Genomic DNA, 22,134 nt, shown 5'->3' with positions numbered 1-22,134 from the left:
AGATAAGAGCTAAAAAAAAAAGAGGAAAAGGCAAAAGAGAAGAAAAGATGGAAAGGAAAAAAAGAAGACAAGCTTGAAAGGGAGAAGAGAAGATGAAAAGAAAATTAAGGAAAAAGAAAATTAAGGAAAAAAAGAAAACTGAGAAGAGAAGAGAAGAGAAGATATATGAAAAGAAAGTCATATGAGAAGGATATAAATTAAGGGGGAAATTAAGGAGAAGAGAAGAGAAGAGAAGAGAGATTAAAAGATAGTCATATGAGAAGGATATAAATTAAGGGGAAAATTTAGGAGAAGAGAAGAGAAGGGAAGAGAAGGGAAGAGAAGAGAAGAGAAGAGAAGAGAAGAGAAGAGAAGAGAAGAGAAGAGAAGAGAAGAGGGCAAAAGAAAAGAGAAAAAAGAAGAGAGGACTGAAAGGCAGAAGAGAAATAAAAAGGTGAAAATTGAGAAGAAAATATGAAGAGAAAGGGAGTGAAGATGGAAAGGGAGATGAGAAAAGAAGAGATAATATGACAAGAAAAATACATTGAGGAGAGAAGAACACAAATGAAAAGAGCAGAAAAGAAGAGAAGATGGAGTGGGAGAAAAGAAGGGAAGATAGAAAGGGAGAAGATAAAAGAAGAAATGAGAACAGAAATAAATTGAGGGGAGAATTAAAGAGAACAAAAGGAGAGGAGAGGAGAGGAGAGGAGGATAAAACTATTCAGTGTGTTTTTACACTGTTGTTGTTAGGAATCCTTTATTAAAATCTTTCATAAGTATTAAACAATTGGTTCTTCTGTGATGCTATAGAGAAAGAGAGAGAGAGAGAGAGAGAGAGAAAGAGAAAGAGAGAGTTGAAGTTAATGCTTAATCATTAAAACAGAGAGCGTGTGAAGAGCAGGAGAGACAGACGGTCGTACAGACAGTCATACAGACAGACAGAGAGGAGTTACCTGTAGTGTTGAGTCACTGGAGAGTTCACGACCAGCGAAGATGACCCTCAGCTGATCAGGCTGGACACCCTGCAGACGCCCCACTGCTTCCTTCAGCTCCGCTACACTCGCCCCCGTCTCCACCTCCACCGGGAAACCATGACTGGAGTTGAAGCGCACAAACACTGAGATAGAGAGCAAAAAAGGGTTGTAAATACAGGAGTATCAGTAAACTAAAATTAAGAGAACATCTAAATATTAAAGCAGAACACAAAGTCATTTAAACTTCAGAAATATCAAGCAATTTGTGAATCAAGTTCCACTGCTTTGGTAAAAAAAAAAAAATAATAAACCATTTTGGCTTCCATTGTTCCACTGTTATGTAATTTATTCTCAACTAATTATGCAATTTATATCAGTAAACATTTTAAACCTGACATTTTTGAATATCGTGAACAATATTATACTCTAAAAATATCGTGCCATATCACCCACCCCCACTTATTACATCAGGGTACTACTTTTTTCACACTATTTTTTTTATTTTCCATTATGTATCTACTAGAGACAGATTATGTCTGTCCAGGATCATTTATTTTACTTTAATCCTGGTTACATGGAGATATTTAGAGTGCATCATAACATTTTGGATCATTGACTTCTGTTACAAATCTGATCAAACTTTTGTATTTTTTTATATCTCAGGTAAGGGTGTGACATAAATCATATGCAATAATAAAATGAAATTTTCATTTTGTTGCAGTAGTGTATTCTTGAAAAAAGAAATAAAAATAATTTTTATCGCCAAGAGTATCGTTATCACGATAATACCATGAAATATTGTAATATTATTTCAGTGCCATATCGCCCACCCCTAGTGTAGAAGTTGAATATATTATGCAGAAAGCTGGTTTTATATCTCAAAACTGTATAAACCACTGATAGACCTAAGAGCACATCATACCCAGCACATTTTGTATCAATGCTGTGAGGTCAGCACTCAAATTAACCTGATTTAATCAACCACGCCCCTAGTTTGTAGCAAAATAACAGAAAGAGAGGAAAGAGAGAAGAGATAAGGGGAGGAATGAAAAGGAATGGTGAGAAAATGGAGAAAAATAAAGAAGTAAGCAGGAATAGAGTGATTGAGAGAAAAGTAGAGAAGAGAAGAGAAGAGAAGAGAAGAGAAGAGAAGAGAAGAGAAGAGAAGAGAAGAAACCCAAGGCATGTTAGAAGTTTGAAATTTGCTTAAACATAATCATAGAGCGACCATTTTTAAGTTTTTAAAAATAAGAACACTGGGGACATATAGGGGAAAAGATGAAAAGATGAACATTGAGAAGAAAATATGAGAAGAAGAAAAAAGTGAAGATAAAAAAGGTGGATGAGAACAGAAGAGATAATATGAGAAGAGAAATACATTAAGGAGATAATTAAGAAGAACACATGAGAAAAGCAGAAAAGAAGAGAAGATAAAAGAAGATGGAAAGAAGATGGAGAGGAAGAAAAGAAAAAATGAGAACAGAAACAAATTGAGGGGAGAATTAAAGAGAACAGATGAGAGAAGAGAATGAAAGAGAAGAGATGAAACCCAAGGCATGTTAGAAGTTTAAAATTTGCTTAAACATAATCATAGAGTGACCATATTTAAGTTTTTAAAAATAAGAACACTGGGGACATATAGGAGTCTATTGGATGGTGTGATGTTGTAGAGGCCTTCAAGCTGAACTATTGTAGGACTAACAGGGACAATATCTTTGAAATCATGTTCTCAATCAACTCTGTTCATGAACATATTAGGGCTGCAGCTATTCTTTTAGTAATCAAGTACTCTACTGAAAAATTGATTTGATTTATCGAGTAATCGGATAAAACATAAACTAAGAAATTTTACTAAATAATGAATGACCAATTGGTTTAATTGTTTTATTCACAACATACATTTCCACATTGCAAACACAAATAGAAATAAATAAAACACAAAACAGATAAATACCACAAGTAATAATTTAATCTTTAATCATTTAATAAATGAAGTTAAATTATTTCAACGTAGGATTTCTTCTAAGTATTAAATATAAGGCATTAATCAGTAATAAAGGCTGTGGTAGCGTGAGGACAAGTGGTCAGGAGGTTACCGGAGAGACGTAAAAACAGTCTGGAACCAGGTAGTATCCCTTTCAATGTGTTTATTGTGACAAACGAAGCACCCAAACCAAAAACAAAACGAAATGTACAATATTTACAAACTATTTACACACTGTCCACTGGTAGGAGTTAAAGGTGGATTGGCAGTAGGGCTGTCCCTAACGATTATTTTTTAAACGATTATTCTAACGATTATTTTTTTCGATTAGTCGACTAATCTATTCATTGAGAAACATATTTAAATAATTATTATTTTACGTTTTAAAGCAAACGATAAATTACTATATTTATATATAATAACAACAACAACAACAACACAAGCCTACTAAACCAAACCCCACACTTATAATCACTTACATGTACAGCACGTTGTTTAGATCTATAACGCTAAAAATGGATAAGCTCCCATACACCACAACCGTGTGTTGTTTTCTGTGACCGCTAGATTTTGTGACCACTGGCAAGTAGTTCTCAGCAGACCGGTGCACTGGCCGATTCGAAACGTGTTCGTTTCTAATGTTTACCCCGACTGGCCAAAACGGTTCAGTTTAGGGCTGAGGGTAAGGTGTAGGTATAGAAAGCTTCCGTTTTGCCAATGAACGCTCATAACCGTGAGCACTGGTCACAAAATTCCGACGGTGACAGAATACGGTGTGACACCGCAGCGCCGACGGCGCTAGCTAAAATAACTTAAGGCAGCTAGCTTAGCTAAACACCTGAACCTATGAATAATGCTACTGTTTCTGGAAACTATATATATAAATATAAACCAAAAATGTATAATTTCTGCCTGTGGCAGGTTTAAAACCTTTGGTAGACAGTCTTAAGTCTTTTTAAGGACACCCGCGGAGACCCTGATGTAAACGGTAACTTACTGTGTGACCCTGTTGACATAGTGCTCCTGGATGTTTGCGCTTCAAGTGCTCCTTTTGCACATATGGCAGAGGACCACATTGTTGCCCTTTTGCGTGAAATGCTCCCAAACTTTAGATGCCCGCTGGCGTTTTTTTGTAGCTGGAGATTGCTCTCCGGAGTCCAAGCTCTCTAGAGCTTAGATTCTCTGCCCGAACCCGACATGACCCGAGGCCCGCCCGTAAATCCGACCCGGGCTCCAGAAAATAGTCCGAGATGTAGGCGTCTGTTTTTTAATTATATTTTTATTTTAAAAAAAATAACGAAAACTGAAAGTGAAACTAAACTAATTTATTTATAAGCGCTGTTTTCACTACCGCAGTTCTACAGCGGGGGTGTTGTGCCGATTCTGTCCGCGAAGCGGGAGTCAGATTCAGCAGAGAGTCGGATTCGGCACAAACGCGGCGGCACCTCGCGGTCCGCGGTGTCAGTTGTAAGCGCTCGCGCTAGCCGCAAAATACGGCAGAAAACACTGAGGGAGCTGCAGAATTATGAATGGGACTAGAATAGGAGCACGAGGAGATCAAAGAGAACCTTCACCTGTGAGTAGTTCTCACCAGAACACGCAAATCTCTCTCTCTCTGTCTCTCTCTCTCTCTCTCTCTCTCTCTCTGTCTCTCTCTCTGTCTCTCTCTCTGTCTCTCGCACGTGAACTCCTCCACGTTTGACCTGCAGAACTGTGTTTAGCTGTTCTTAAAAATCATTTTAATTAAATAATAGTTCTATGCTTCTATGTTACCGTGTTAATTAACATAATTCTGATCATATTTCGCTCATTAAAACAGCCCGAAAACAGCCAGTTGGAATTTTTGGGCCCGATCTAACCTCTAATGCTCTCCACAGGCGCCGCCATGTTTACGACGCGCCGACGCACGTTATGCAAATCGATGTATTTTTGTAATCGATGACGTCGATTATGTCGACGCGTCGCCCCAGCCCTAATTGGCAGCTACCACCAAAATGCTTAATGAACAGCTCAATAAAACTCCCGTCGGCATACCAGCCACGCTAACCGGTGTGTGACCCCCTAACAGTGTACCCGCCTGCTAATAAATACTTTTAGCCCACCTCCGGCTAAACCAACAAGCAATTAACTAGTGGGCAGGTGGGTAAGATATTATAGTATTATACAATATTAACATATTTACAGATAATAAGACATGCATGTATACATTTGGACGCCCAGGTAAGTATTGATAATTATTTTACAATGTTAATGCATTATTTTGTATGTTTTCTTTTACACAGGAACCCCCAGGCTCCCCTGCCCCAGAACACCGCTTGGTCTCTACCCAGACCATAAGGACCCGGGTGGCTCACGCGCCTCCATTTTCACAGGATTCAGGTAAGTACTGTGTTTGTTACATGAATGTTTGTGTAGATAAAATGTACATGGGGGTTCTTGGTAGATGGTGATGTGTTCAGGGGCCTGACATCATCACAAAGGCATAAACATTGGCTTTATGTTGTGCATCATAGCTAAATGACAACACAGCCATTCATTCCGGCCAAAGTAGAATTATCTCGCTAATTTTAACATGTATTTATTTATAAACTCCACAGCGCTGAGTTTACTGTTTATATAAAGCCTGTATTAAGTGGAGAACTTGTATCTGTTGTAATAAACTAACCACACACATATTAGACAGTGTTAATAATAATCAGCACTCCACAGCTCTGTTGTTTTGTTATTAAGGTACATTAATGTTAATCTCATTGATTTATTATAAGTGAAATTGACCTGTTCACTGCTCCATCGCTCTAAAAACCTCCGCCTTCCCCACCTGATTCCTGAACGTGGGTGCCGTAACGCTAAGCTCAATTTTCCACATTAAAAGTCCGCGCAAAAATCCGTGCTCTTCATTTTAACATTAATTAAGCGATTACTCGAGGCACAGAAAATTGATCAACCAATTTTTTTAATCGAGTCGAATTACTCAAGTAATAGTTTCACTCCTAGAACATATTAACATAAACAAATATTCAGGGAAGGTTTTCCAGACAGGGATTAAACATAGAAGTAGACTAGATTTTCCTTTCGATCGAAAATCTCCATTCAAAATGATGTGGAATCATTTCAGGGTTCATCACGAGGACGAGAGTGTGATATTATAGGACTTAGATTTACAGGTGGGATTGGGACAAGTTTATCTTTCAGATATGACTTGCTAGTGGTGCAAGATGAAGGAAGTTGAGTGGAGAGAGGAAGTTTTTGTTAGGGCATAGCGGCAGTGATTACTTGCTACATGATTAGCCTCTCAAATTACTCATCTGAAGTAATTTGGCTTGTTGTGTGTTTGAATTTCCCAGACATGGCAAAGCAGACTTCATGCAGCTCCAAAAATAATACTAATTTAATAAAGAGCAAGAATAGTAGTAGAAAAAGAGGAAAGGATGAAAGTTAGGAATAAGGAATGAGAGAGAAGATGCAATGGTGGGGTGGGATGATGTAAGGGAGGGGTTGGATAATAAGGAAGGTGTGGGATGATTAGGGAGGGGTTTGATATGATATGATGCAAGTGAGGGGAGGGATGATGAAGGAGGACTGGGATAAGATGATGTGAGGGAGAGGTTGGGGGTGAGGGAGAGGTTGGGGTGTTGTGTGGGGTGTAGGGAGAAGTGGGATGATGAGGAATGTGGGGAGGATAAGAGAGGGATGGATGAGCCATTTATTTTTCATATGGGCTGCATCCAAAAACTTTTGCTGCTTTCCTCTCCTCCTCCTCCTTTCCTTCTCCTCCTCTCCCATCCTGGAAGAAGGTGGAGGAATTGAGGAAAGAAGAGAAGGATAAGGAGAAAGAGAGAGAAGGTGATGTGAAATAGTAGCCAATCAAATAAAAGTGGAAGCCCTAGTTTTTATATTTCTTATATTTATAAGTATAGAAAAATTGAAATTAATGAGCAGTTGAACACAGTTTGAAATAAACTGTGTTACTAACAGGGGGTGGGGGGGTGGTTGTTACGGAGTAAAGTAACACAAAAGTAAAGCCATAGTTACTTTTACTGGTAACTGGTTACTTTTATAGTGGAGTAACTCAGTTAGTAACTCACTTACTTTTTTGGAGAAGTAACTAGTAACTATAACTAATTACTTTTTCAAAGTAATGTTCCCAACACTGCTAATGAGTAATTAATTGTATTTTTTTTTTATTATGTTTAGGTGCTTTGTGGACGTGGTCAAAGTGATGTCACTCCAAAACATTTCCTTCATTTTTAAAACATTTCCTGGGTAGGATACTGTGATGTGTCCTCCATTGAAGGATTTTAAGTGGTTTCTTTTGTCTACTCCGGTATTCGGACAGGTAGCAAGATGGTGTAACGAAATCAGTTTCCGGCTCATTGGAGGAGAGGAGGAGGATGGGTAGGAAAAAGGAGGTACTGTTGGGGTTTTTGGACATAGCCAGGGGCTTGGTCTTGACTCAACTCAACTCAACTCTAGTGGTCTTGATTACATTATGCATCTGCATGGAAGACGGCTGCGTCTGTATTACACCTACAAAAAGTAGCAGCCTTAGCAATGTGCTAAGCTACGATGTACAGCTAAAGTTTCCTGACGTAACTTGCCTGTAAACTTTGGTCCTCCATTGTGTTCATTTGGTTGATTGAGCCATGTATTCTTCATGCAATTGGGCGGACCAAACCATTCACGCCATACTGTGACCATTTATAAAGAATACACATACTTCTAGTATGTATCATGGATGGTTAAGAAGTAACTTTTAAACAACTTTTATCTATACTGCATACTGTATACTTAAAAACTAGTTAAAATAAATATTTAGTCATAACTGACACATCCTTTTTAGTCCATAGTGACTGTTTCTGCCGCAATACAGCTCATATTTTCAAAAGTAATATCACTAGCATTCATACATACTGTGTTTGGATACTGAAAGCTTAATCTAATTTGCATCTATTCACTGAAAAGCAACCCCTGCCTCTGGAAACGCTATGTTACAAAATCATGTTGACAAAAAAAAAACCTGTGGAAATCTGTTTCCTTTATTAAATGAAAGGTAGCAGTGAAAACAGCCTTTCTTGGAACTCAGAACCCAATCTCTGCCTGAGAGGCAGTGCACACTGCCTGTCCAATTTGGTTATTTGTGTTTTTATTCTTTTGGACACACGTCAGGCTCAGGGTGGAAGAAAAGGGGAATAAAAGCATTGCAAATGAAAAGAGAGAGAGAGAAAAAGAGAGAGAGAGCGCTTCAGATGAAGGTAAGTCATAGCAAATGCAAAACACCAACGCTAGCAGATATGAAGTAGGGAATATGAAAGTGTGGAAAAAAGGGATATGTGTAGGAGAGATGGAGGACAGGGGCTTGAGACAGAATGAGAGAGAGAGAAAGAGAGAGGAAGGAAGGACAGGTGACAGGCTTGGCTAGACAAAGAGAGACAGACTTTAGCATTCAGGCCATACAGTCTCTTCCTGCAAATCCCCAAAACCCTTCATTAAGATGACTGCGATTCTGGTGCAGAAGTATATTTCCCCCGTCCGTTATCGCCTCTGCTTATTATTTTAATTGAAATGAGTCAACCTTTGCAGAGGCCCCCGAGGCACGGAGATAAATTCCGGAATGGGAAAATGGTTGATCTGAAAAAATCCCCTCAATCAAATATTGTATTATGAAGAAAGCTAGAGGAGGGGTTGCATTCTCCTTAGACGCACCAAATCTAGTCTGGGTAAATATTTACTCCGATGGAACATTTGATAAAAGCAATGTACACAATACACATCCAGTAAATAAACCACTCTTTCCATCAGTCCATTGCCGTTAACAAATGCACTCACTCAGCCGCAAATTCAGAGCAACTTGGTCATTCCGACTCAATATCATTGAAGCACTGCTCTTTTCACGAAAATTGCATCTGCTGATATTGTTGACTTAAAACACATGGATGGGGGGGGTTTCTGGAGGGGGAGAGCGTGTACTGATTGCTGCTTGGCTAAATGACAAAAGCTATAGCTCCTGTTCTGGCTCTGAAGAGGGACTTGAGTGATTGCTTGTTGTTAAAGCGTGACATTCTCCAATAACGGCCTTCCATCAAGCTCTCGTGGAGGCAAATGACACTTGAACCAAAAGTGGCCAAAAATACAACAAATCATAGCCGGTAGCGGGTCAAAGAAAGACAGACAAACATGGCTGAGAGACACTTAAACTAGAGTAACACTAGGAAACAATGACAACCAACATCACCATGCTGGAGAAACAAGTACACAAAAACACTGCTAGTTACAGTGCAGTTCCACATAACAGTATAGCTAACTTTCCACTGTAACCTTTTTGACAATAGCATTCCCCATTCCACATTCCACAGAAAGCTCTAAAACTGAGTGAGAATACACTAATATTAGCAATGACTACTGGCTTGGCCCACTTCCATTCTCTACATTCCCACTAATAAGAGCAATAATAGCAGGCTAATGTCTCCATTGACAGTTGGGAAGAAGATAAGCCCGTATCAACCTGAGGCAGCGTGCTGAGCCAGTGTCAGTTTGGGCCGGGGGTGATGTTTGCTGTCGCGATGATTTCCATAATCTCCCTCATTGTTTTGTCTCCCTTCCAGGACGATAACAAATGAGTAAATTCCGCCTTTGTCATGTTTCATCACACCAGGAGTCAGGTTGGCGAGGGGGTCTCGACGTGCCTGGATTGCCCGAGTTTCCCTCAGCCGGCACAAGTGACAGAATGCAATCACCCAGCGGCGGCAGGCCGGATTAGCCAGCACTGACAGGCCACTGTAACAGGCCAGAAAACCCAACTACTGCTCACAAACCTCAAAGACTAGCAGCTCAATCTATTGGACAAGACAAAACAAAATTCCCCAACATGGTTAATTCTTCAATTACACATTTGCATACACAAGAGATTAACAGCTCACTCAATCTGCGGTTGGTATTAAGAGGAAGGAGCTGCCTTAGCTTGACGTATTCTTTTCCCCCAAAGCAAAATTATCAGCGAGTAGCCCTTAATGACCACCGCTGCTTTATGAAAATGAATTTTTGGCCATGTTCTATCACTGTCACTTACGTTGCTTTTAGTAGCCAGTGTTACGGCCAGTGAATGCGGCACACTGACAAAGAGTCAGGCAAATATTCTGCAGTTTAGCTAAGCAGTGCATGTCCTGGACTAGGCAGAGCATGACAGTGGGAATAGTCTGCCCTCTCCGACATGAATGTTTGTCATGAGGAAATTGAGCAAGGAGAGAAAGAACAGTGTGGGGATTTAAATCAGAAAGGAGCGAGAGACTGCGGGCCCTATTTTAGCGACCTATAGCGCATCGATTGCCAATTGTGAACCGTCAATTGAGGATCAAGCAGCTTGATTTATGGTGGCAGCTTGATTTATGTCGGTGTGTTTGGGATGCAAAAAAAATATATATAAAAAAAAAAAAATACACCTTGTGTGGCTCGAAAGGTGCAAAAGCCATATAATAATTATCTTTATCAATCATTAGTGTGTTTTGGGCGTAACGTGAAATAAACCAATCAGTGTGACACTTGCCATTCCCTTTAAGAGGCAGATGCACTCTGACATTGATGCGTTCATATCTTAAAGGTTTCCTTCCACTAAATTCCACATTTTCTTGTTCTTTATGAAATACAATAGTTGCATATGATGATGCATATGAAACTCATCCTCAAACTTAATTGTCTGCAGTAGCTAGTAAAAGAAAATATCCAGAAAAACGAGTAGATCAGGAAAAGCACCCGCGTCTACATCAACTTGTAAATTAATATTCATGGCCTCGTCCACCTTAGCTCGCAACCATCCACAGAGCTGATGACAGGCAGTGGCGCTGTATCGTCAGACAGGAGCTAACAGCGCTAGGAACAGCATGGCAGTGTGTTCCTGTTTTATTTGTGCAAATAACACATCAGTATTATATGCTTTGCCCAGTAATTTAGAGCTAAGGAAAAAATGGTTCCTTACAGTTGTCTTTACACTAGTTAAAAGTAAAAATCCACCCTTGGGTTTTGTTTCAATTGTTCAGCCAACAAAACCCCAGGGTGGATTTTTACTTTCTGGACCTGGATTAGCCATTCAGTGTGTAAGTAATTATAGGTTTTACATAGGATCTCCGGTGGATTTTGTGTTTTACAGAGACTCTAAGACAGTCAGTGGCTGAACTGCACTTAATAGGGCCTTTTTTAAAGTAAGATATGCAATTGCAAAGACTGTTATTAGTCTGAAAAATGTCTCCACCAGACTAAAGCAGCGTTATACCGGATCACCGGAGCATAAAAATAAATAAAAAAAACAGCTCACAGGGCATTTATTCATACTAGAGACACAACTAGACATTTTAAAATGAATGAAGAAACGATGGAATGAGACCTAGCGTGACCCGCGTTTTCACACTGTGAAGGTGAGCCAGCAGCTCATTTTAAGGAACACCAATGTTATTTTATTCTTTATTTTGTTTATTGTTGAGTTAAAAGTTGGGGTGTTTAACGAGCGGGGGTGCAGACTCTGATGATTGACTGTTGTCTGGGTTTATTTCAGTAAGTGGGGCACCTAGGCCTGGACAATAATTCGATATCGGTAATTATCGAGATAAGAAATGTTTCAATAACGGTGATATCATTTTTGTGGTATATCGATATGTATTGCTTATAGAATCTGTCACGGACAGGCTTTTATACATACATGTTGATATGATGAGAACAGTGCTGTAAAAGCTCTGATTTTTGTAAAATTTCTGTTTGTATTTATTGTAATGCTAGTGTTTTACTGAGCTAATAAACACTTACTTCACAGATAAGACACTTATTCTTCACTGAAATTCCCACAGGTGCCAAAAACATTTGCTCAATACTGTATATTTAAAGTATTATTTAGTTTTTTGTGAGAAGAGGCTTCAAAGACTTAAATTAAATTTTCAGACAGTAGAAGGTACAGATTTCCATTGCAGGGATTCTTAGCAGTTTTTCGGAGGCCTTCAAAGTATTTATATCGATATCGAAATGATATTGTATCGACCGAAATTAAGGAATATATGGTGATATAAATTTTGGCCCTATCTTCCAGGACTAGGTGCACCTGTGTTTTCTGCTGCCAAAATAGCAACACACTAGAAATTAACACACTTTATAGATAAGAATAGAGTAGTAAAATAATCCTGATGGAGGCAAGACCTCCCTTTGCAGTCAAATAGTTTAAATTTTGACCTTAAAGTCCATGTTGACGTGATTGCACCATGCAATTTCCACAGATTATTCAAGTGCACTTTCACACTGCGAAGCTTTGGTTGTACCACATCCCAAAATAGTTGTATTTGCAGAGCTTGTGACTGGGAACCCTCCTAAAATTGACTAAAAATAAAAAAATTCTATGATTCTAAGTTTTCTGCAGTTATCAGATATCTTGGACCATGTTTACACCAGGTCACTTCACCAATTCACTTTGAGAATCAGGATAATATAGCAATGTAAACACATCAGTCTTTTCAAGAAGATTTTTACAATCTGAATCTACTCCCATTATAACTGAAACAGCAGTAATAACCCAACAGCCTGGACTGGATATCAGAGAATAATACAAATTCCACTTTAATAATGAAGAAGTTGGTAAAGGAGGTTCCAAAAGTAGCTCAAAAATGACTATGCCTGAAAAAATGATTGGTTAACTGCAGAGCTATAGACTCACAATACTGAATACATTATAAAACAATATTAAAAAGAACAACAAATACTTATGTCTTTAGAGTACTTTTAATTACCATATTTTATGCAATATAAGGCGATCTTAAAATTCGATAATTTTCCCAAAAAATAACAGTGTGCCTTACAATCCAGGGCACTGTATGTATAAATACTACCAGTCAGACTTTAAGGAGCAGTAAAGCCACTCTGCTGAAGTACTGCATTATAAGGGTGAGTTTTAAATGAAGTTTCTCCAGCACTAAGGCTGGGTGCAGCAGCATTAGCATTAGCATTAGCCACTAACCACAGCGCTAGTGGGACATAAATGCTGCCAAGCAGTTTGTCTCACATAGCTAGTTTTAACACGGCAAACACGCAGAAAAATACTGGCCTTTGTATGGCAAAAGAGCTAGTGCTGTGGTTAGCGGCTAATGCTAATGCTGGAGAAACTTCACTGAAAACTCAGCCTTAGACAAAATATTGGAAATTTAAGCTTACTGTAAATAAATGGAAGAGCTTTACTCACCCAAATAAATAATAATATAAAAATATATATATATATTTTTTTTAAGAATTACAGCTTTTTTTTTTTTTTTTTTTTACTAAGGGCCAATCCCCAGCTAGGGGTGGGCAATATTATATCGTATACAATATATCGTGACACAGAAATTTCATGATATTAAAAATCCATATCGTGATGATAGGGCTGTTTCGCCTAAAAGTACCGTATTTTTTGGACTATAAGGCGCACTGTATTATAAGACGCACTATCAAAGAACGCCTATTTTCTGCTATTTTTCCATACATAGGGCGCATCGCATTATAAGGCGCGTTAAGTGACACTAGAAAGGGTGCCTATATCAAAGTGAACAGGGGTGACGCCATGTTTCCCTTCCCCCACCGGGGGTGGTCTCTTGCCGGTGGAGCGTCTCAGTATACAAATCTAGCTCTTTCAAAGTCAAACGAGTGCTGGATATTAATCTACACGATTAGCATCTAACTCTAATAATACTGCTCCAGCAGTATTAAAAGTACTAAATTTAGAAAATACTGATCTCTGAACAGTGAAAAAGCTAGCTAGCTAAGCGGTTAGCATCTAGCTAATGCTATTGCTGCTCCAGCCTCGGAGCGGCACGGCTCTGCACGGAGTGTGTGTTTACTGCTCCTTACACCTGACGGGTAAAATTTAGATAATACTGATCTCTGAACAGTGAATAAGCTAGCTAATGCTATTTGCTGCTCCAGCCTCGGAGCTGCACGGCTCTGCACGGAGTGTGTGTTTACTGCTTCTTACACCTGACGGGTAAAATTTAGATAATACTGATCTCTGAACAGTGAATAAGCTAGCTAATGCTATTGCTGCTCCAGCCTCGGAGCGGCACGGCTCTGCACGGAGTGTGTGTTTACTGCTCCTTACACCTGACGGGTAAAATTTAGATAATACTGATCTCTGAACAGTGAATAAGCTAGCTAATGCTATTTGCTGCTCCAGCCTCGGAGCTGCACGGCTCTGGACTCTGTATAGCACTGAAACTCTGTATAACGCTGCACGGAGTGTGTGTTTACTGCTCCTTACAACCTGACGAGTAAAATTTAGATAATACTGATCTCAGTGAATAAGCTAGCTAGCTTAGCGGTTAGCATCTAGCTAATGCTATTGCTGCTCCAGCCTCGGAGCTGCACGGCTCTGGACTCTGTATAGCACTGAAACTCTCTATAACGCTGCACGGAGTGTGTGTTTACTGCTCCTTACAACCTGACGAGTAAAATCCATACAAAAGGCGCACCGTATTATAAGACGCACTGTCAATTTTTGTGAAAATTAAAAGTTTTTAAGTGCGCCTTATAGTCCGAAAAATACGGTAGTCTATTATTTACTGTGAAGCTTTAGGTTTATTTATTGTATAATTGTTTTGGTTTGCAGTTTATATGCATGCACTAAATATTCTGCAATATTATTTGCTGCATTATATTATTTTATGCTATATTATTTTTTGTGCCACATTATGATTATTCTGTTATACTATTATACTATATTCCTGAAATGAATGAATTATTTTAGTTTTCCTATATCGCCAAGTATACCGTTACCGCAAAAATACCCTGAAATATCGTGATATTATTTTAGAGCCATATCGCCCATCCCTATCCCCAGCTACCTTATTAGAAGGCAAACATGCTGACACCCTTGTTCACTTCAATGTAGGAATCCTTGCAAGTGTCTCTTAACGTGCCTTATAAATATAGTGCACTTTATGTATGAAAACAGACCAGAAAATAGATGTTCATTAATAGTGCGCCTTATAATCCGGTGCGCCTTGTAGTCCAAAAAATACGGTAATATACATTTCTGATTTTCTCTTCATAATGCAGTTTTAACTAGAAATTAAAGAGGAAATTCTGTGATTTTTTCAGCTATTGCTGCATAGTGAAATGGTTTAGATATAATCAGTCATTCAGAGTGTTTTTCATGAAATGCTCCATTCCAGTGCAGATGATGGGCCCCAGATGTCTGAAGCATTTATTGCTTCTAAAAGCAACCACACAGACTGTTATTATACAGATTCATTACAAATACACTGCCTCATGCCTGAGGCTCTGTTTTACAATTGTTTTAAAGAAGTTTTGGCTAAAACATTCATGAACTGAGAATAGTGCTAAAAGTTAAAGAAAAAATAAATTAATTAATTAAAATACACTGACATTTCTAACATAAGGGCATGACCCCAGAGGATGGTTTGGTAACACTCACACTGTTACATTTCTTTGACTTTGAAAAGTGTACAAGATCTCATTCTGGTCAGCGTGCTCATAGCAAGGTGATGTGAATTATCAGAGAGTTTGGGCAAGGTCTAATAGTGGGTGCCAGATGGATGGATACCCACAGGTACTTACTCACTCCTGATTCTACAGCACAAACAATACAGGATGATATGTTATGAAAACCACATTTACATTACATTTAGGACCATCTGTGCTTCTCGCACAGCTTACACCACTCCCTACTCAGGTAATTAAATATACAGTTGCACAGAGTTTTACGCATACACTAAATATTCTGCAATTTTGGTCATTTCTTTTGTTGTTTGCTTATATTATTTGTTATTATTTTATACAAAATTAGATAAAAAATTAGATAAAACAACAAAGTTCACAAAAATCACAGTTTAAATATTGAAATATACAGATGTAATCAAACATTTACAGACACTTTAGTTAGTTTTTTTAAAAAGTGTATACTAGAGGTGGGCGATTTGGTTTTTAAAATAATATCACGATATTTCATGGTATTTTCATGATAACAAAATTTGGGCGATATGACACTGAATTAGAACACTGAATTAGAAAATTATTTAGAATCTTAATATTGCATGCAATATAATATGGCAAATTGAGATATTAAAAAAACAATAATTTTATCAGATTTGTAACAGAATGATCCAGAATGTCATGATCCTAATAATGCACTCCAAATATCTCCATATATGTCACGTTTTCATGTATTTCGTTTGTTTATTTACTCTCCTTGTGTTTATCCTGTGTCTCCTCCCCTGTGGCCTACCTGTTTTGTAGCTCCGCCCTCTCTTCCCAGGTGTTTCCTGTTTCTAGTCTGTGTCCGTTGGTATAAATAGTCCCCCTCTACTGGTTACCTTCGTCCGTGATTGTGCGTTGTTGACGTCAGTCAGGTTTCGTGATCCCCGTGTTTTCTCTGATCTGTTTCTTGTTTTTCTTTTATGTATGTTAATAAATGTAACTCGCACTTGCGTCCGCCTCTGCGTCCTCTCCCTGTTCCTGCACCTGACAGAATCACGGACCAAAATATGGATGCAGCGAATAACTCTTTCCTGGGTTCCAGGTTAGCGATCCGGCGGATCCCTCTCTCCTCCAGCTTGCAGGTGGGGTGCCCCTCTTTAGAAGCCTCTACCAACCGTGGCCGGAGGAGGCGAAGAGGACCGCACGTTCCGGCTCTACCTGCACCGGCCGGCCCTGTACCAGCGGCTCTCGCCCCGGCGGACCCCGGCAGCTCAGCGGCTCTCGCCCCGGCGGACTCCGGCAGCTCAGCGGCTCTCGCCCCGGTGGACCCCGGCAGCTCAGCGGCTCTCGCCCCGGCGGACCCCGGCAGCTCAGCGGCTCTCGCCCCGGCGGACTCCGGCAGCTCAGCGGCTCTCGCCCCGGCGGACTCCGGCAGCTCAGCGGCTCTCGCCCCGGCGGACTCCGGCAGCTCAGCGGCTCTCGCCCCGGCGGACTCCGGCAGCTCAGCGGCTCTCGCCCCGGCGGACTCCGGCAGCTCAGCGGCTCTCGCCCCGGCAGCTCAGCGGCTCTCGCCCCGGCGGACCCCGGCAGCTCAGCGGCTCTCGCCCCGGCAGCTCAGCGGCTCTCGCCCCGGCGGACCCCGGCGGCTTAGCGGCTCTCGCCCCGGCAGCTCAGCGGCTCTCGCCCCGGCCGTTCACGGCAGCTCAGCGGCTCTCGGCCCGGCGAAATCCGGCGGCTCGGTTTTTTCCGCATCGGCGGGTGCGTGCGCTGCGCGCGCTCATGGACTGTTTCACAGACCATTTGAACTACCCAGGACATTGCCTAGGATGGCCCCACAAACTGCTAAAACTTTTGCCAGTCCTAGCCTTCCCTCCATGTTGTTTGTTGTTCCTATGTGCATTCCAGTGTTAGTTCCTGTTACTGTTAGTATTCCTGTACCCCTGTCAAGTCATGTTATTGTGCCCATTCCAGTCACCGTGTTTATATCTATTCCTGTTAATGTATTGGTCCCGGTTCCCATGTCAAATCTCCTGTCAAGTCTTTTGTCCTGTCATTAGTCCAGTCTCTTGCGCTGTCCCCGGTCCCGTCCGTTTTTTTTTTTTCAGGCCTCTCTCTTCTGCCGGCTCCCGGGGTTTGGTTTTATGCGCCTCGGGAGCTGCGCATTAAGGAGTGGCTTCTGTCACGTTTTCATGTATTTCGTTTGTTTATTTACTCTCCTTGTGTTTATCCTGTGTCTCCTCCCCTGTGGCCTACCTGTTTTGTAGCTCCGCCCTCTCTTCCCAGGTGTTTCCTGTTTCTAGTCTGTGTCCGTTGGTATAAATAGTCCCCCTCTACTGGTTACCTTCGTCCGTGATTGTGCGTTGTTGACGTCAGTCAGGTTTCGTGATCCCCGTGTTTTCTCTGATCTGTTTCTTGTTTTTCTTTTATGTATGTTAATAAATGTAACTCGCACTTGCGTCCGCCTCTGCGTCCTCTCCCTGTTCCTGCACCTGACAATATAACCAGGATTAAGGTAAAATGATGTGATAATTAGGGGTGGGTGATATGGTACAATATTTTTTGGCGATACTATCATGTACAATACGATATGGCACACCCCTAGTGTCATCAAGATGGCGCCGAGCATGGCTGCCGTGTTGCGAGCTCCCACTTATTTTAGCAGTTTTTCTTTGTTTTTGTGTTTGCTTGTTACTCTTTTTGCACTGAATGTTACTGGCATCGTCACATATGACCGACAAACACTCCTGGGAATCAGATCGTCGATCACTCACCGCAAACCGGACTTTGAGTTCCACAACGCTGATCCTTTGTTCCCTAACATCGGAGAGGCTCCATTCACCTGGGTCGCCCGGCCACGCACGCGACGCAGACGCCGGAAAAGAGGCAAGCGAGCCGGTGTGCTCGTCAGGCTGAGACGCCGCGCTCACCGTCCGCCTCTTCCCACCTTGTTGCTGGCTAATGTGCAGTCCTTGGACAACAAGCTGTGCGAGCTCCACGCACGGATCGCTTTCCAGCGGGAGATGCGTGACTGCAGCGTGATCTGCCTCACAGAGACCTGGCTATCCGCGGACATACCCGACCACGCCATAGAACCCGCGGGGTTCTCTCTGCACCGCGCCGACAGATCCAAAGAGCTCTCTGGGAAAAGTAAGGGAGGTGGTGTATGTTTCCTGATCAACAATGCTTGGTGTGATCGGAGGAATGTACATTTCATCGAGTCTTTCTGCTCGCCGGAGCTGGAATATCTGATCATCTCCTGCCGGCCGGTGTGGCTACCTCGTGAGATTACAGGACTGTGTTTAGCGGCAGTGTAGATACACCCGCGTGCGGACGCGGAATTCGCACTCGGGAAGCTACACAAGACCATCAACAAGCAGATGACCGCGCGCCCGGAGGCTGCACTCATTGTTGCAGGGGACTTTAACCGGACAAACTTTAAAACTTTTTGTCCAGCACTGTTTCAGCACATTACATGCTTCACGCGGAAAACCCAGACGCTTGATCACTGCTACTCTAACATCCGAGGAGCCTACAAAGCCCTCCCCCGACCCCCGTTCGGCAAATCAGATCACTCCTCCATCCTGCTTCTGCCCACCTACAGGCAGAGGCTGAAACGAGAACCGCCCACCACCAAGGAGGTACGCCGCTGGTCTGACCAATCGGAAGCTATGCTTCAGGACTGTTTTGATCACGTGGACTGGGAGATGTTCCGTGATTCGTCAAGCAGCATCGACGAGTACGCAGACACAGTCACCGCCTTCATTCGCAAGTGCGTGGATGACGTAGTGCCCCTCAGATCAGTGCGCGTCTTCCCCAATCAGAAGCCCTGGCTGAACGGTGACGTCCGTTCCGCTCTCAGCGCACGCAGCGCCGCTTTCAGATCTGGAAATACGGAGGAGTACAAACGAGCCAGCTACGCTCTCCGTAGGACCATAAAAGCGGCCAAACGTGGGTACAGAGAGAAAGTGGAAGCACAGTTCAACACAGCCAACACCCAGAGCTTGTGGCAGGGTCTGAACATTATCACTGACTACAAGAGAAGCTCTCACACTCTGACCAGCACCAACGCTGAGCTGCCAGAGGAGCTGAACCGCTTCTACACTCGATTCGAGGCAGATCACGCTGCGCTCCCAGACTGCGCCCCGCCCACCGCTGCGCTCCCAGAGTGTGCCCCGCCCACCGCTGCGCTCCCAGAGTGCGCCCCGCCCACCGCTGATCCCATCCCACCCTCCGTCTCTGAAGCTGACGTGCGCAGAGCTTTTCAGCGGATAAATCCACGCAAGTCAGCTGGTCCGGATGGCATTCCCGGGAGAGTGCTTAAAGCCTGCTATAGAGAACTGGCAGCAGTCTACACGGACATTTATAATACATCACTCTCTCTCTCTGTTGTGCCAGCTTGCTTTAAACTGGCCACCATTGTGCCAGTTCCAAAGACTGCCCACACCACCTGTCTGAATGACTGGCGACCTGTTGCCCTAACCTCCATCATAAGCAAATGCTTTGAGAGGCTGGTTAGGGATATCATCTGTTCCTCACTGCCTGCCACCCTGGACCCACTGCAGTTTGCATACAGGCAGAACAGATCCACTGACGATGCGATCGCCCTGACCCTGCACACTGCCCTCTCTCACCTGGACAAGAAGGACACGTATGTGAGAATGCTGTTTGTGGACTACAGTTCAGCATTCAACACCATCGTTCCCTCGAGGCTCGACATCAAGCTCCGGGATCTGGGTCTGAACAGCACACTGTGCAGCTGGATCCTGAACTTCCTGTCAGACCGACAGCAGGTGGTGAGGATGGGCAACATCACATCCTCCTCACTGACCCTCAACATCGGAGCGCCCCAGGGCTGTGTGCTCAGCCCGCTCCTGTACTCCCTGTACACCCACGACTGCACAGCCAGACACAGCTCCAATGTCATCATCAAATTTGCTGACGACACAACAATTGTTGGCCTGATCTCAAACAACGACGAATCGGCCTACAGAGAGGAGGTTAACATCCTGGAAAACTGGTGCCAGGAGAATAACCTCTCTCTAAACGTCAGCAAGACCAAGGAGCTGATCGTGGACTTCAGGAAGCAGGAGAAAGCATACTCGTCGATCTCCATCAACGGGACTGCGGTGGAGAGGGTCAGCAGCTTCAAGTTTCTGGGTGTTCACATCAGCGAGGATCTGACATGGACAGAACACACCACACGGGTGGTGAAGAAGGCACAACAACGCCTGTACTTCCTCAGACGGCTGAGGAGGTTTGGTCTGAACCCCAGCATCCTCAGGACTTTCTACACCTGCACTGTGGAAAGCATTCTGACGGGCAGCATCACCACCTGGTATGGGAACTGTACTGCTCTGGAGCGGAAATCCCTGCAGAGGGTTGTGCGCACAGCGCAGTACATCACTGGGGTTGAGCTCCCAAACCTTTTGGATTTATACACCAACCGCTGCCTGAGGAAATCCAAAAAGATCATGAAGGACCCGTTCCATCCAAGCCATTCCCTGTTCTCACAGCTGCCGAGTGGAAGGAGGCTCAGAAGCTTGAAGACCAGAACCAGCCGGTTCCGAGACAGCTTCTTCCCCCAAGCAACCAGGCTGTGGAATAGCCAGTAGAACGGTGTTCTGCCCAACCCACCCCACTGACACCCATACAAACTCTGCACCCTGCACTTTACTTTACACTGCATCTATCAGACTTTTCCATATTATACAGCATTCTGCCCCCTGCACTCCCCACTCAACTCATTCCTTACCTGCACTTACTCATAGCTATACTGTGACATACTGACTACTTCCACACTATCCATATCTACATCTGTGCATATCTGTTCTGTGCAATATTTGTCTATAGTGTAAGTTATCATGTTTATTGTAATTAAGTGTATTGTAAATAGTGTTTATACTGTAAGTTATCTGTATGTCCTATTTTTATATATTTTATATTATTTTATTACTCTCTTGTAAATATTATTCTTTACGCATTGGTGGGAATCTGCACCCAAGTTTTTCACTCACATGTACACCTGTACTCTGTGATGTGACAATAAAAATCTTGAATCTTGAATCTTGATATACTGTCCAACCTTAGTTCTGCAAAATTCAGTCCATGACTTTTAGCAGTCCCATGACTAATAGCATTTCAGGATCTTACTTACTTACCATTATCTTCATCATATACAGCTCTGGGAAAAAAAGACCACTTAAAAAGATGAGTTTCTGTAATTTGACCAAATTGAAAACCTTTGGAATATAATCAAGAGGAAGATGGATGATCACAAGCCATCAAACCAAATCAAGATGAACTGCTTGAATTTTTGCACCAGGAGTAAAGGCATAAAGTTATCCAAAATCAGTGTGCAAGACTGGTGGAGGAGAACATTCCAAGATGCATAAAAAACTGTGGTAAAAAACAGGGTTATTCCACCAAATATTGATTCCTGAACTCTTAAAACCTTATAAATATGAACTTGTTTTCTTTGCTTTATTTGAAACTAAAGTGCATTGACTCCAAGTGTCTAGCTTGAGTATAGGTTGCTGTGCATGTGCTTTGATAATGCCTATACATTGTACCGGAATAGGCTAAAGCTAGTGCTAGTACAGCATGCTAAAACTAAGCTAAAAATGAGCAAACACACTGCGCCAGAGAATTAGCTGCATGGTCAACATTACACAGTTGTTTATTTTTTTTATGTATTTTCAACATTTGTGCAATATTCGACCAAACTTGAAGTGGGTCATTTGTTTACAAATCATATATTTTTTG

The 22,134-nt window shown here is 42.1% G+C and overlaps 1 protein-coding gene across 2 annotated transcripts in view; it reads right to left on the bottom strand.

Moving 5' to 3' along the window:
- prkn (parkin RBR E3 ubiquitin protein ligase) overlaps window positions 1–22,134 on the bottom strand; it is a 211,086-nt gene that overhangs the window by 163,975 nt on the left and 24,977 nt on the right. For both annotated transcript variants that reach the window (XM_007247394.4, XM_049481160.1), the window contains exon 2: window positions 933–1,096. In XM_007247394.4, the coding sequence (XP_007247456.3) occupies window positions 933–1,096 (164 nt within the window). The remainder of the gene's footprint in view (window positions 1–932; window positions 1,097–22,134) is intronic.

This window comes from Astyanax mexicanus, chromosome 7, assembly GCF_023375975.1.
Source record: "Astyanax mexicanus isolate ESR-SI-001 chromosome 7, AstMex3_surface, whole genome shotgun sequence".
Classification (NCBI taxonomy): domain Eukaryota; kingdom Metazoa; phylum Chordata; class Actinopteri; order Characiformes; family Acestrorhamphidae; genus Astyanax; species Astyanax mexicanus.
Note: the sequence above shows the minus strand (reverse complement) of the source record. Positions and strands in the feature narration are given on the sequence as shown.